The sequence below is a fragment of the Podarcis muralis genome, chromosome 16 (genome assembly GCF_964188315.1).
Source record: "Podarcis muralis chromosome 16, rPodMur119.hap1.1, whole genome shotgun sequence".
Lineage (NCBI taxonomy): Eukaryota > Metazoa > Chordata > Lepidosauria > Squamata > Lacertidae > Podarcis > Podarcis muralis.
In genome coordinates, this window is record NC_135670.1 from 16,381,274 (window position 1) to 16,396,518 (window position 15,245).

A 15,245-nucleotide genomic window follows, 5' to 3' on the forward strand; every position below is an offset into this window, starting at 1 on the left:
ATACCAGCAGGAGAGAAGGAGGGAGAGCGAAGCAGAGGCAGAGGAAGGGAAGCACTTTGCCAAGAAGCTCCTTTAGAACACCCTGCCGGCTGCGCCCTTTGAGCTCTCTGCTCTCTCTCTCCTCCAGGGGATTAAAACTCCAAATGTTGGTCAAGCTGAGGATGGCTTTCCAGCAGGCCGGGAAGATATCTGAAGGGAGCCTGCCCAAACTGGAAGCCAACATCCTCGTCATTGGAGCTGGGAAGGTGGGCAAGTCAGGTGAGTGACCCGCAAGTGCTGGCTTTGCATGCAAAGGGATTCCAGGTTCAGTCCCTCTCTCATCTCCAAGCAGGGCTGGGAATGACCCCACAGAGTCGCTGGGGGTTAGTCCCATCGGCTCTGATCACTGGGCCATGCTGGCTGGGGCTGATGGGAGTTGAAGTCCAGAACATCTGGGCATTGGAACGGAGAAGGATGGCAAGGAACCTTCAGCCCTCCAGATGTTGATGAGCTGCAACTCCCATCACCCCAGCAAGCATGGCCAGTGACCAGAGACTCATCACTGGGCAACATCTGGCAGGGGGCAGGCAAAGGCTCCCCACACAAGGTGAGGACAAGGCTGACCTAGCTAGACCAATGCTCTGGCTCAGTATAGGGCAGCTTCTACAATTTGGCTGTCAGTTTTAAACAGGCCTCAAGCTAAGGACTTGACTTGGATCTGGTCGGCTAAATGGTCCACATATTTGTAAGCATATTGGGGCAGGAGTTTGGCTGCCTGTTTGCTTATGCTGCAAAGTGCCATCTTTGCCGAGGATAAAGGAGCTGGTGTCATGGAACTTTAGAGTTGGAAGGGACCCCAAGGGTCATCTAATCCAACCCCCTGCAATGGAGGGATCACGGCTAAATAATCCCTGGCCGTCCAACTTCTCTTTGAAGGAGAGTCCACTACTTTTGGAGATAGTGCGTTCCACCATCGAACAGCTCTTACCCCCAGAAAGCTTTTGCTAATGTTGAGTTCGGATGTCCTTCCTTGTCATTTGAATCCATTGCTTTGGGTCCCACCCTCTGGAGCAGCCAAAAAAACCCCAACCTTGCTTCCATGGAGCAGCCCTTCAGGTATTTGAAGGTGGCTCTCTCCTATTGCCTCTCACTCTTCTCTTAGTCATGTCACAACTATGCCGTGAGCTAGGATAGGAAACAGGGAATTGAATATCAAAGCAAGTCCCTTGGTTTCCAACCAGGGGACAACAAGACCGACCTCCCTGCCAGGAGGAACAGCACATTGAACACTGCAAAGGACAACTTCGTCACTGCTTTTTGTCAGCTTTTTATTAAATGCCATCAACGTAAAGCCACTTTAGAGGTACGATTTGAAAACATAGTCCCTGTTGCAATCTAAATGTAGTCTGCCGGGGAGAGAAGGGGAAAGGCGAGGGCTGTCTGTGGCTTTAGCACAGCTGTAGGGCTGACAGGTGTCCACAACCTCTGGAGGGCACTACGTAGGTTGGTGAAGGCTTCTGTATCTGTACTTTGGGCAGAGGCCTAGCTCTGTGGGAGGGACACCCTCCGAAAGTGGTGGGCTCTCCTTCATTGGAGGTTTCTGAGCAGAGGCTGGATGGCCAACTGCCAGAGGTTCTGAAGCTGTGAGTCCTGCATTGCAGGGGGGTTGGGCTAAATGGCCTTTAGGGGTCCCTTCCAACTTTACAATTTCTAGGATTCTGCAACGTGGGTGAAATGCCTACATTCTGAGTCAAGTGGGCCGTGATCACTTCAGAAGCAGCTGGGTATTGTGTCAGGAGGACTGCAAGGACAGGCCCAATGCTAAACCCACCTCTTAACTCACAATCCGTCTCCTGCACCCATTCTCATTGTTTTCCCCCTTCATGGAGCTGCACAATATTGGAAGTGAGGGGAAAAGTCATGTCAGAATGGAGCTCTGAGGAAGTAGATGGCAAAGGAAGATCCCCCACATCTGTCTGTCTGTCTCTTTCTCTAATTGCGATGGATCTGGGATGAATCCTCACCTGGGATGTGGTGATGTCACTTCTAGTCTGACCAAAATCAAATCATTCTTGTTGCACCTATGAAGCTATGAATCCCACTTCACCTTGGGCCAGTCCCTGCCTCTTAGCCTAACCTACCTCACAGGGATGTTGTTGTGAGGGATTAAATGAGGAGGGGCAGAACCGTGTGAACCAGCTTGAGCTCATTGGCGGGAAAAGTAAACTATAAATGCAATAATGAAACCAACCTGTAAATAAAGATTTATTGCCTGTAGCAGCCGGATCAATGATGCCATCCTAATATTGCTGCTTCTTCCCACATTCCAGCTTTGACGGTTCGGTTTCTGACTCGGAGGTTTATTGGCGAATATGGAGATATTGGTAAGTGACCTTTGAGATAATCCTTCTCTGGTCCCGTCCCCCCCGTCCCCCCGATAATCAATTCTACAAATTATTTTTACGTTAAAATTATATACCACTTGGTTGTAATAAGACCTCAAAGTGATCTGCAGAAATAATAAAGCTATTGATTCTTTTTGTAAAGCTCTCTGGGGTTTCGTTGTGATCATCAAACAGTATATAAATCTTGAAAAATAAATAAATAGAATCCTTTTCATCTTCCTTTTCCTCCCTCCTGGTCACCCCCTCACTTTCCTTCCTTCCTTCCCTCCCTCTCTCCCTTGACCTTGTGCTATTCACCATCTCCCACCTCACAGGGTTTTTATTGTGGGGATAAAATAGGAGTCGGGGTGTTTGAAAAACCCCTCTGAATGCTTCTTTGAGCTTCTTGAGGGAAAAGTGTGATAGATGCATAACGATAAATAAATAAGCACGTCCAAGTGCAAGTAGATAAATAGGTACCACTCTGGCGGGAAGATAAACGGTGTTTCCATGCACTGCTCTGGTTCGCCAGAAGCGGCTTAGTCATGCTGGCCACATGATCTGGAAGCTGTACGCTGGCTCCCTCGGCCAGTAAAGCGAGATGAGCGCCGCAACCCGTCGTCCACGACTGGACTTAACAGTCAGGGGTCCCTTTACCATTACCTTTTACATCTCCTATACCAGGGGTCAGCAAACATTTTCAGCAGGGGGCCGGTCCACTGTCCCTCAGACCTTGTGGGGGGCCGGACTATTTTTTTTTGGGGGGGGGGTAAATGAACGAATTCCTATGCCCCACAAATAACCCAGAGATGCATTTTAAATAAAAGGACACATTCTACTCATGTAAAAACACGCTGGTTCCCGCACCGTCCGTGAGCTGGATTTAGAAGGCAATTGGGCCGGATCCAGCCCCTGGGCCTTAGTTTGCCTACCCATGCCCTATACAATCCATACAATCTGCCCTTGAAGGCATGGCTCCAGAGTTAATGCACACCCACCCTCAATTTATTATGGCCAACAGACCAGAAATAAGACCAGTTAATGTAGCCTGCGGCCTGCGCTGTTATTAACACATTTTCTCTCCACCTCTCCTCCCTTCCAGAATCAATTTACACCCACAAAGTGATGATGGCTGGCCAGGAAGCCTGCTTCAGCATCTGGGACTCCGTCTGCCCCCAGGTAAGACATCATCACACACAATTCACCATGGCAATTTCCACAACAGGCGAATGCCTGGCTGAAGCTGGCCTGCCAGCGGTGATGCCATGGTTAGGGTGCTGGTCGAGCACCCTAATATGTAAATTGATAGGTTCCGTAGGAGGATTATTACTGCTGAGAGATGGGGGGGGGGTGTTCTTCTCATGCTCTGAAATGATGTTGTGCCATTAGTCAGAGATGTACATGATGGGCAAGGAGGGAGAGGAAGCTCTTTTGGAGGCCTGAATAATTAATTTAATAATTTGATTTCCGAAAGTCGATTTCCTGAAGGAGCATTAGGGGCAGGTGGCAGGGTGGTGTAGCAGTTAGAGTATCAAACTAGGAACTAGGAGACCAGAGTTCAAACCCTCACTCAATTATGAAGTTTACTAGGTGGCCTTGGCCCAACCAGCCTAAGGTACTTTACAGGGGAGAGGGAGAGTGATGTATACCACCTTTGAATTCCTTGGAGGAATAATAATAATAATAATTTATTATTTATACCCCGCCCTTCTGGCTGGGTTTCCCCAGCCACTCTGGGCAGCTCCCAACAGAATATTAAAAACACAATACAGCATTAAACATTAAAAACAGATGTCTTTTAAAAGCAAGATACAGTCATACCTCAGGTTGAATGTGCTTCGGGATGAGCGAGTTCAAGTTGCTCTGTGGCAACCCGGAAGTAATGGAGCACGTTACTTCTGGGTTTTGCCACTTGCGCAAGCGCAGACGCTCAAAATGACGTCACGCGCATGCACAGAAGTGGCAAAAAGCGACACGCGCGTGCGCAGACATGCCGTCGCTGGTTACTTTGCTTCTAGATACGAATGGGGCTCCGGAACGGATCCCTTTCACATCTAGAGGTACCACTGTAGATGTTTATTGCCTTGACATCTGATGAGAGGGCGTTCCACAGGGCAGGCACCACTACCGAGAAGGACCTCTGCCTGGTTCCCTGTAGCCTCACTTCTCACAGGGCGGGAACTGCCAGAAGGTCCTTGGCACTGGACCTCAGTATCTGGGTTGAACGACAGGGGTGGAGACGCTCCTTCAGGTATACAGGACCGAGGCCATTTAGGGCTTTAACGGTCAGCACCAACACTGTGGTCAGAAACGTACTGGGAGTCAATGTAGGTCTTTCAGGACCGGTGTTATGTGGTCCCGGCGGCCACTCCCAGTCACCAGTCTAGCTGCTGCATTCTGGATTAATTGCATTTCCCAAGTCACCTTCAAAGGTAGCCCCACGTAGGAGTAAATAAAAGTGCCTCGCTAACTCCGGCCCTCGTTCAAATTTGTGCAGATGGCAAAGCTCCAGGGTTGCCTGAACGAGAAGCAGCTCCGCTGGGCCGACGGCTTCGTCATCGTCTACAGCATCAGCGACCGTGCCAGCTTCCATTTCGCCCGCCAGCAGCTCCAGAGGATCAAGCAGCTGAAGAAGAGAGGAGGCGCCGAAAAGGTCCCCGTTATCCTGGTGGGGAACAAGCGGGACTTGCAGCACCTGAGAACCGTCTCCAGCGAGGAAGGCCGCCTTCTGGCCCTCTCCACCGACGCGGGCTTCTTCGAGATCTCTGCCGCCGAGACCTACCATGGCGCCCTGGTGGTCTTCCACGAACTCCTGGACCTGGTACGGGACTCCAGGAGCACCACCAAAAAGGCAGTGGGCATCCGGGGACTCGTACGCAGCATGTCAGCTGTCCTTGGGAGGAGAAGAACAGAATGAGCTTTGGTTTCGGGGAGCTGGGAGGAAAGAGAGGAACTAGGGAATTGTGGGAGAGGAGCTTTGGTGACGGCCGCTCAGTTGGATGTGCATCCATCCCTAAGGATCATCAGGCGAAATGACCACAGAAGGATGGTGCAGAAAGCTTGCACACCTTGGACTTAGAGTTATGGACAGCTATAAATGTACTTCTTGCCTCTGAGAGTAGCCGTCTCTTGCAAGCACAAAACAGAGGTTGGATGGCCCATCAACAGGGGTTCTTTAGTTGTGGTTCCTGCTTTGCTAGGGGTTGGACTAAATGACCGCATGGGGTACCTTTCCACTCTGTGATTCTGTGATTTTGCGCCTTGGAAGCAGGAGTGATGCACGCCTCCCGCACGATGTTACCAGGGTCTGGCGCTGTGGATCAGGAACGGCGTTGTGAAAAAAAAGGACGAGGAAGGTGCTTTGGAGCATGTGCAGAGCACCATTTGCTTCATCGCTGAACAGCAGCAAAAGCAGACGCCGTGTCTCCGGAGTTAGAGGGTGGGTCTTGCGAGTCAGAGGCTGTGGCTTTTGCTCAGGGGAGGCCGGCTTACATTAATCACTCTGCAGTGGCAGGGTTCGAAAGAGCAATTACGGCATTTGTGTGAAGGCAAACCTTTTCAGAGGCTCTGCAGGGGTTGGAGAAATGATTAGGTTGATTGGGTAGGAAATAGAGCTCAAATGGATCTCATGCCAGTTCAGTGCAAGAACCCTGCTGGATTGGACCGTGGGCGCTTGCCACCCACCCAAAGCATTTTCTCTTTGACTTAAGTGCTCAGAGGTAGCTGGAGGCTTTGCTATGTTGTTTTAAATGTTATCTGCAATGCATGCTGAAAGCCACCCAGAAGGCGCCTGCTCTCGGTTGCATGCTATATAATTCCCCTTTTAAAAAGAGGGATGGAGAAGAGCTAAATAGCAAGGAGGCAAATTTCCAGTACTCTGTAATGTGTGTGTGTGTGGGGGGGGAATTTTCCCCCTTCTTTTTATCCCCGGAAGGAAAACTAAAATGTTTACCATTATGTCCTTGTTTATTGCATAAGTTTGGTTAAACCACTGACTTTAGGAAGAAGACATAAGAGTAGTCCTGACCAGCAAATTTGCTATTATTATTATTATTATTAAAAATAGATGTTGAATATGAACCTCTTATGGTCACGATCCAAACAGCCAAACAGCCACACTGCAAGTTCTTAGCCTTTACAGGATGCTTCTCAAACTACAGACACACCATGCTGCTTGGGCAAATGACTTTGGAACGGATGGGCATTTCTAAAGCATGCTGGTGAAACATCACAGGGATCTGCTCTTCAAAGCTGGCTGGGATTGGGAGGAGAGTCCAAAGTCCCATTGAGTGAACCTACCCAAAGTAGTTACAGTATTTGGATTCTGGTTGTGCTGAGTTGCCAGCCAGCCAACTATAGGGTTGCCAACCAGCCAATATTTTGCCAAGACAAATAACCTAACCAGATTCAATCCCTAACTAGCCCAGAAGACTGTTACGTTTCAAATTCCGCCAAATGGCTCCTCCCATCAGTTGTTCCCCGACTGCGCCTCTGACTGGGCTCCACCTTCTCCTCTGACATAAACCTCCTGTCCCCACCCCATCACTTCTGGCCTCCTTGTGCTGAGGATGTGGCCTTGCCCAGTGAGCCAGTATTTTTTAAGAGAGCAAGCATAGCTGCTTTCTGCACATCAAGATTCTCCTGGGTAGCTGGCCTGATACGGCAAGCAAGGTTCTGCTGTTCCATCTTGCCCTCCTTTCCTCATTGCTGTGCCCATCATTTATTTTTATTTTGAAACCACTGTGCGCACATCTGTACCATTAAGTGTGCATCTTAATGGAGAATATCAGCATGGTAGTGAAGGCTGGGGCCGATGTGAGTTGTAGTCCAGGACAGGGCAGGTTGGTGAAGGCCTGGGGTGCTTTTAGATTATTTGTTTATTGAGCATTCAACCTGATTTGTCGGCAGGGAGATTAGATGACGACTGCTATTTACTGAGCAGTCTATTTACTCTGATTTGTTTGTAGAGAGGTTAGATGACGTTGTGTCAAAGCTAGCATCATCCCAGACTTTCCAGTGCATTTCCTTATCCCGCCACCTTCCGTTTTGAAAAAAACAATTCCCATCTTTTTGTGAAAGCAGGTTTGCTGCTCATGACCTCCCCATCAACTGTAACTGCCCAGTTTGCCATCATCCCACCCCAAAATAGCAGCAACCCAGAAGCAGGGTGGCTTACAGCGCCCTGCCCTGCAAGAGGACTGAACAGGTGCAGTGAGGACACAGCGCAACATTTTGTCGTGGTTTCCTTTTGATTTCATTTATTCAAAATTTGTTTTGGGGGGATTCTTGTTTACGTTCAAACCTATTTTGTTACTGAACTGTTCTGTTGGAATGAAACACTTGTAGAAGAAACCTCTCACTGTCGTAATGTTTGGATGAGTAATAAAAAGTTTACTATTTATGACGACGGTGATGGACTGTGGTGAACTTTCTTGGTTTGTTCCCAAAAATCTCCAAGCAGCGAGAGACTCCACTCCAAAGGTTTCTGGTGCTTACTCAGGGCTCTGCTTGCTTGGAATGAAGGTTAGTCAAGATTGTGGTGTCTTTAGGATATATGGTTTTAGTTACACATCTCTGCAACCTTAGCATAGGACGGAGGGGCTCACAGCGTCAACACCCCAACAGGTCTTGCTTCTCCTTCAGTCGCAGCTTTGGATCCAGCACAGAGCAAACAGGTCTCTGTGTCTCCAGCTTCCAGCCTGCTTTTCCAGCTCGGCTCACATTCACCACTCTGACTGTTGTTCTCCTCCCTAGCAGCTAGGTGAGGGGGATGGAGAAAAGGGCCACCCAATAGCCTGGAGGGAATCATCACTTAGTTGCAGCTCTTGCAATCTCACTCATTCTTCATTCACACACACACACACACACACACACACACACACACACACACACACACTGGTACCTCGGGTTAAGAACTTAATTTGTTCCGGAGAAGAAGAAGAAGAAGAGTTTGGCTATGATATCCCGCCTTTCACTCCCTTTAAGGAGTCTCAAAGCGGCTCACATTCTCCTTTCCCTTCCTCCCCCACAACAAACACTCTGTGAGGTGAGTGGGCTGAGAGACTTCAAAGAAGTGTGACTGGCCCAAGGTCACCCAGCAACTGCATGTGGAGGAGCAGGGAAGCAAACCCGGTTCACCAGATTACAGGACTACCGCTCTTAACCACTACACAAAACTGGCTCGCAAGTCTGTTCTTAACCTGAAACTGTTCTTAACCTGAAGCACCACTTTAGCTAATAATAATAATAATAATAATTTATTTATACCCTGCCCATCTGGCTGGGCCTCCCCAGCCACTCTGGGCGGCTTCCATAAAAACCACTAATACAATAAAATATCACACGTTAAAAACTTCCCTGAACAGGGCTGCCTTAAGATGTCTTCTGAATGTCAGGTAGTTGTTTATCACTTTGACATCTGCTGGAAGGGCGTTCCACAGGGCGGGCGCCACTACCGAGAAGGCCCTCTGCCTGGTTCCCTGTAGCTTTGCTTCTCGCAATGAGGCCTCCTGCTGCCGCTGCGCCACCAGAGCACGATTTCTGTTCTCATCCTGAAGCAAAGTTCTTAACCCGAGGTCCTATTTCTGGGTTAGCGGAGTCTGTAACCTGAAGCGTATGTAACCCAAGGTACCACTATATATATGTATTCATAAAAGTTAAATACAACAAACATAACATTTCCAAAAATTAAAAAAGCGGTTCTTTCGAACATTCAGACCTTCCTTCCCTCCATGGGTTCCATTTATATATATTTTTCCTGCATCTTTTAATGTAATCTATCCATTTTACAATCCTGGTTTCCAAAATTCTTGTTACTTTACAAGTGTCCTTGTATCCCTGCCAAAGATTTCAGCTGTTTACAGTGGTCTCTCAAATGTATGTTAAAAAATTATTCCAGTCTTTTAGAAATACTTGGTTTTCCTGGTTTCTGATCTTTCCCGTCAGTCTTGCCATTTCTGCATATTCCATCAGCTTGGTCTGTCACTCTTCTCCGGTCGATACTTTTTCTTCTTTCCATCTCTGGGCTAGGAGCATCCTTGCCACTGTCGTTGCATACATAAACAGTCTTTTATTTTATTTTTTGGTAGTTCCACACCTGTAATACCTAACAAAAAAGCCTCTGTATTTTAAACAAAAATTATATATCATTTCCCAGAAAGCTTTTACCTCCCCACATGTCCACCACATATGATAAAAGGTACTCTCTTTCCTTTTCCCCAGGATGGGGTTGTGCAGAGTTGTTAAGGCAGCAGAGAGCATTGTTGGTTGCCCACTCTCTACCTTAGAGCAGATGTATGCCACAAGGTGCCATAGGAAGGCACTGGACATAGTAAAAGATCCATCGCATCCTGGTCACTGTCTCTTCGAGCTCCTGCCGTCGGGACGGAGATACAGGACGATGAAGACAAGAACGAGCCGTCTTAAGAACAGCTTCTTCTCCAGAGCGATCTTGGCCCTGAATGGGAAGCCTGGACTTTGAAAGTCATCTAATCTTCCTTGCTGTATTATACTGTATTGTTTTAATTAGTGTTTTTATAGTTGTTTTGATTTTGTGTGGAGTGCCCTACCTGGGTGGATGGAGCAGCCAAGTAATTTCGTTGTCCCCGAGAGGGGGCAATGACAATAAAGATATTATTATTATTATTATTATTACATTTCCAGTAAACATTTGAGCTGGTCCTATACATTTTTGCAATTTTACTGGGTGCAATCTCACTCATTCTTTTGGGATACTGAGGAGGACACTTAAGTGACCAGCTAAGGCATAGCTTTCAACGTTTTCCTTTTCTTAAGGGAAATTCCCTTATTCCGAATAGGATTCCTTGCAAGAAAAGGGAAAAGTTGACAGCTGTGAGCTAAGGTTGTTCTCTTACCTATTCCTTGTCTGACTTGTTAGATTCTAACCCTCCCTGGGCACAGGACTCCAAGAACTGGAAGGGCTCAGGGCATCATCCAGACTGCCCCCTCCCCCCAAAACCCCCCACATAAATCCATACAGTCCCTGCCTGCAAGCTGCCTAAGTAATCAAGCACTGCACTGCAAATTGAAATTCCCTTTGAAACACATTTTCAGCACTATTATTCTCAAGCAGTTGGCAGAGGCAGGAAGCAAGGATGCTCTGTGAACTTTCCGAAGCACGCACACAAAGCTGCTAAGAGAGAACAGACGTCCAAGGAAGGGTGCTGCTGCTATTTGTGGATCTGAGTGGGCCTGGGTTTGAAAAATGCTGCCTCTCTGGGGCAACGGCTCCTCTAGTCCACAAAGATCTGGAGAGCTTTCTCAGACACGCTTGGCAGAGGACCCAGTTCGCACAATCCATTACTGGGGTAGCAGTAAGTCACAGGGGAGCTGGAGCTCATTGAACTGGAGGCTGGACCACCTGTTGTCAGATGTTGCTGGTGCCCTCCAGATGCTGATGGACTACAACTCCCAGCAGCCCCAGGTGCACTTTTTTAAGAGCTGCTTTGGAACAGGTTTTTTACCGGGACAGCTTCTCTTGCCTCTGCACCACTGCAAGGGGGAAAGCAGCAAGCTGTTAAAATCAAACAGGCCTTTGGAAACTAACGCTGATCACTGGGCTGGCTGCTGACATGGCAGGCTGCATTTTAATTGCTGGTTCGAAAAGTCTTTTGATGTACAGTATTTTAACTATTATTTTTAACTAGGGTTCTTTCTTTCTTTCTCTTTCTTTTGTAATGTTGTTTTCAAATGTTCGAAGCTGCCACAAATCCCTGCTTGGGGGAAAAGCAGGATATGAATAACCTATAATCCCCACCACCCCTGCAACTCTAAAAGATAGATAATAATAATAATAATAATAATAATAATAATAATAATTTATTTATATCCCGCCCATCTGGCTGAGTTTCCCCAGCCACTCTGGGCGGCTCCCAATCGAGTGTTAAAAACAATACAGCATTAAATATTAAAAACTTCCCTAAACAGGGCTGCCTTCAGATGTCTTTTAAAAATAAGATAGCTGCTTATTTCCTTCACATCTGAAGGGAGGGCGTTCCACAGGGCAGGCGCCACTATCGAGAAGGCCCTCTGTCTGGTTCCCTGCAACCTCACTTCTCGCAATGAGGGAACTGCCAGAAGGCCCTCAGTGCTGGATCTCAGTGTCCGGGCTGAACAATGGGGGTGGAGACTCTCCTTCAGGTATACAGGACCGAGGCCGTTTAGGGCATTAAAGGTCAGTTTGTCACACTGCAGTGCTGTGGGAGAGAGAAAAGTTGCACTGGCTAGAATTCTTCCTCCTACACAATCCATAGTGTGTCCCTTCTTGGCACCTGATCATCTCATAAGCAGGACTGTTATATACCAGTGGACAGAGTGATCAGGACCACAAGACATTCAAGCCCTGTTCGCACACACGTTGACAGCCTTGTTGGCTGCACATTTATTTATTGCATTTCATCCTCACATTTCATCCCCATGACATTTTAATTCCTCTTGCTGCAGAGGCAAGAGAGGTTGCCCCTGACAGAATCCCCCTTTCATCAACAGCCTCCTCCTGCTCCATGAATTGGTCTAATCCTCTTTTAAAGCCATCCAAGTTGGTGGCTGTCACTGCCTCCTGTCATGTGGGAGGAAATGTCGTAGTTTTAAATAAAAGTCCCAAAGGCTTTAACCATTCCTCATAGGGGAATCACTCCTTCCTATTACCTTGGTTGCCCTTTTCTGAACCTTTTTCAACTCTACAATATCCTGTTTGAGAAGCGATTGTACTACCAACCTTACTGTATGCTTGTGAAACATGGACCATTTATAAACGCCACCTCCAACTCCTCGAAAGATTCCATCAATGGTGTCTCTGAAAAATTTTACACAACACTTGGGAAGACAGGCAAACTAATACCAGTGTACTGGAAGAAGCAAAGATCACCAGTGTTGAAGCAATGATTCTTCAACATCAACTTCGTTGGATTGGTCATGTTGAGCAGATGCCTGATTATCGTCTTCCAAAGCAACTACTCTATTCCGAACTTAAAAATGGAAAGCATAATGCTGGTGGTCAACAAAAGAGGTTTAAAGACTGTCTCAAGGCAAATCTTTAAAAAAATGTAGTATAAACACCAACAATTGGGAAACACTTGCCTGTGAGAGCTCCAATTGGAGAACAGTCTTTACCAAAGGTGTCATGGGCTTTGAAGACACTTGAACTCAGGATGAAAGGGAGAAACGTGCTAAGAGGACGGCCCACTTGGCAAATCCACACTGTGATCAACTCCAGCCCAGAAACCAATGTCCCCACTGTGGAAGGATGTGTGGATCCAGAACTGGCCTCCACAGTCACTTACAGACTCATCGTTAAAACTGTGTTTATACAAGAGAATCTTACTCGGCTATGAGTGATCGCCGAAGAAGAAGAAGAAGAAGAAGAAGGAGAAGAGGAAAAGGTGACTGCACTGTAGATCTGTATAACGGCACTCTTAGTTGGTTTGCAGCTGATCTTTTGCACAGCTTATGTTGAAAACTCTCAGAGAAGCTGATTGTTGCATTTGACACCAAGGAGTATTTTTTTCTCCAGGTCACACGCTAGGAAGCTTGGGTGAGTTTCTGCAGGGTGAGTTGTTGCATGAGGATTTAAGAGCAGCTTGTTTTGCAAAAACCCGCTCTCTGCTTGTGGTCTACATTTCATAGAGAGCCAGGGTGGAGTAGCGGTTAGCATGTCAGACTAGGACATGGGAGACCAGCGTTCAAATCCCCACTCAGCCATGAAGCCCACCTTGGGCCAGTCCCTTCCTCTCAGCTTAGCCTACCTCCCAGGATTGTTGTGGGGATTCAATGACGAAAGGGAGAAACATGTGCGCCAGTGGCGTGCGGTGAAATTTTTCGTAGGGGAACAGGACCAGAGGCGCCGGCTTGTGAGGGCAATTGGGGTGGGGGCGATGACATCACATCTCCCTTCCTAGGCTGTGCAGAAGCTTCCTGAGCTTTGGGGAGGAGGCACCGGGGGAACATTTAGGGGAGTAGCCTAGTCCCCCTTGTCCACTGACCGCATGCCACTGATGTGCACCGCCTCAAGGTCCCTGAGGATAAAATGGTGAGATAAAAATGCAACCCGAAGATCATAGGGGATGCAGGAGGCAGATGGATTATTGTACCTGCAGGGTATACATAAGGGGGGCTGGATTAAATGACATTTAAATCTCTTGCGATTATAAGTCACATCCTCGGCCACAGATGGGTCTCCACAGACACAGTGTGAAGCTGCAAATTTGCTGGCAGCTGTCCCCAGCGACAAAATGAGTGTGATATGCTCCTGGCGGGTGATGGCGGAGGGGATGTGGAACAGCATGTGAAACTGCATGGCCGGAGTAAGGTGGGGGGAGCGACTGGAAGTGAGGAAATTTCCACCAGGGAAAGGAAAAGTACCCAGAAGATGGTGACACTAAAGGCCTGACAGCAGAAGACTCCCGTTATATTTTGGATGCTCACTGGAAATGCTGTTGTCATTGTCGTTGTTTTCAAAAGCTTTCCCCCTATTCACATCTGTGGCGATAGGATTAACAGCCCACCAAATTTCATTATTATTATTTTATATGAAAAGAGTTCCATGTGCCGTTTAGAACTGTAGAGTTGGAAGGGACCCCAAGGGTCACCCTGCAATGAGCTAGCCCACTGCAGCATGAATCTAACACCAAAAGGCTCTGACATAGGGCAGATTCATACCATACTTAGAAGCATGTCCGACACATGCTTAACCCCCAAAGAATCTGGGAACTGTACTTTGTTAAGGGAGCCAACATCAGCCTCAGACTCTAGCGCCCCTGAAACTTATAACAATACCATTTTTGTATTATGTAACACAGGAAGTGAGCCAGAAGGGGAAAGGGTGGGCACTTCATACTTTCATAGGACCCTGTATGGCACTTACAGACCCTCCAAGTGTCCCCATTTTCCAGGTACACTCCTGGAATTTACAGAAGCCGTCCTGGTTATAATGCATTACTAGAGTTAAAGCAGGATGTTGTTTGTTCTTTACGTGCCACAACCATTCCCAAACGACCTCAAAACGTAGTAAAACCATCGATGTAGATGAGTCCCTGGTTTCTGATTTGATCCCAGAATGTCCCGTTTTTCCTTAGGAGGTCCCTATTTTCATCGGAGAAATGTTGGAGGGTATGGAGTTATGCAACCCCCCGAGCCAAGGAAATAAGTAACTTTACAACCTTTAGAAGACATCTGAAGGCAGATCTGCATAAGGAAGTTTTAAAAAAATGTTTAATCTTTTATTATGTTTTTATAATTGGAAGCCACCCAGAGTGGCTGGTGCAACCCACTCAGATGGGTAGGGTATAAGAAAGAAAGAAAGAAAGAAAGAAAGAAAGAAAGAAAGAAAGAAAGAAAGAAAGAAAGTTGTTGAACAGGATGTCCCTATTTTCATTGGAGAAATGTTGGAGCCTTCTCTTGGAGCTGAAACTATCTTGTGGATTCTAATCAGTTCTTCCCATAGATCCAAAAACTGTTGGTGGGTCAAATGTCAACTCCACCCTATTCAAAGCGGGGAATAGGGGGAGGGAATGGAGAAAGGGAAGTTCAGAGCTGGTGCTGCACAATGCACAAGGCTTCACAACCCTAAAAGAAGTAAAGGAAGAGTGTCCCTGTTCTAGTGCAGAGTTCCTTGCCTTTACCACTTAGCAACCAGTGCTGTCTCTTGTGCCTCCCATGGTTAGGCAACTGTGTTCTTTTCTAGGCACCTCTGCGCTGAGATTAGGGCATGCTTTGCCAAACCGGTTCACTCCCATCAGACTCAGATGCCATGGCTGTTTTGGAGTCCCATCACCCTCCAGGCAGCGGCTGTGTTGGACTCCAATTCCCATCAATAAGTCTGTTCCAGCTCTGACACCTTGCCCTTTTTTGAACCTTTTCCGTGAT

The 15,245-nt window shown here is 47.4% G+C and overlaps 2 protein-coding genes across 2 annotated transcripts in view; one reads left to right on the forward strand and one right to left on the reverse strand.

Annotated features, from left to right (window-relative positions):
• The window catches only part of F11R (F11 receptor), a 313,105-nt gene that overhangs the window by 58,939 nt on the left and 238,921 nt on the right, over positions 1-15,245 (reverse strand). The window lies entirely within an intron of this gene.
• Positions 11-7,848, forward strand: LOC114586863 (ras-related and estrogen-regulated growth inhibitor-like protein). Its single transcript, XM_028710705.2, has 4 exons — positions 11-258; positions 2,310-2,363; positions 3,466-3,542; positions 4,861-7,848. Exons 1-4 carry the CDS (start codon positions 144-146, stop codon positions 5,278-5,280), a joined length of 666 nt encoding a protein of 221 aa, XP_028566538.2. The 5' UTR covers positions 11-143; the 3' UTR covers positions 5,281-7,848.

Excerpts from the sequence above, each read along its gene's own strand:
- LOC114586863 (XM_028710705.2), top strand. The coding sequence starts at position 144 with ATGTTGGTCAAGCTGAGGATGGCTTTCCAGCAGGCCGGGAAGATATCT. Across the intron at positions 259-2,309 it reads TGGGAAGGTGGGCAAGTCAG|CTTTGACGGTTCGGTTTCTG; the intron begins GTGAGTGACCCG and ends CCCACATTCCAG. Across the intron at positions 2,364-3,465 it reads TGGCGAATATGGAGATATTG|AATCAATTTACACCCACAAA; the intron begins GTAAGTGACCTT and ends CCTCCCTTCCAG.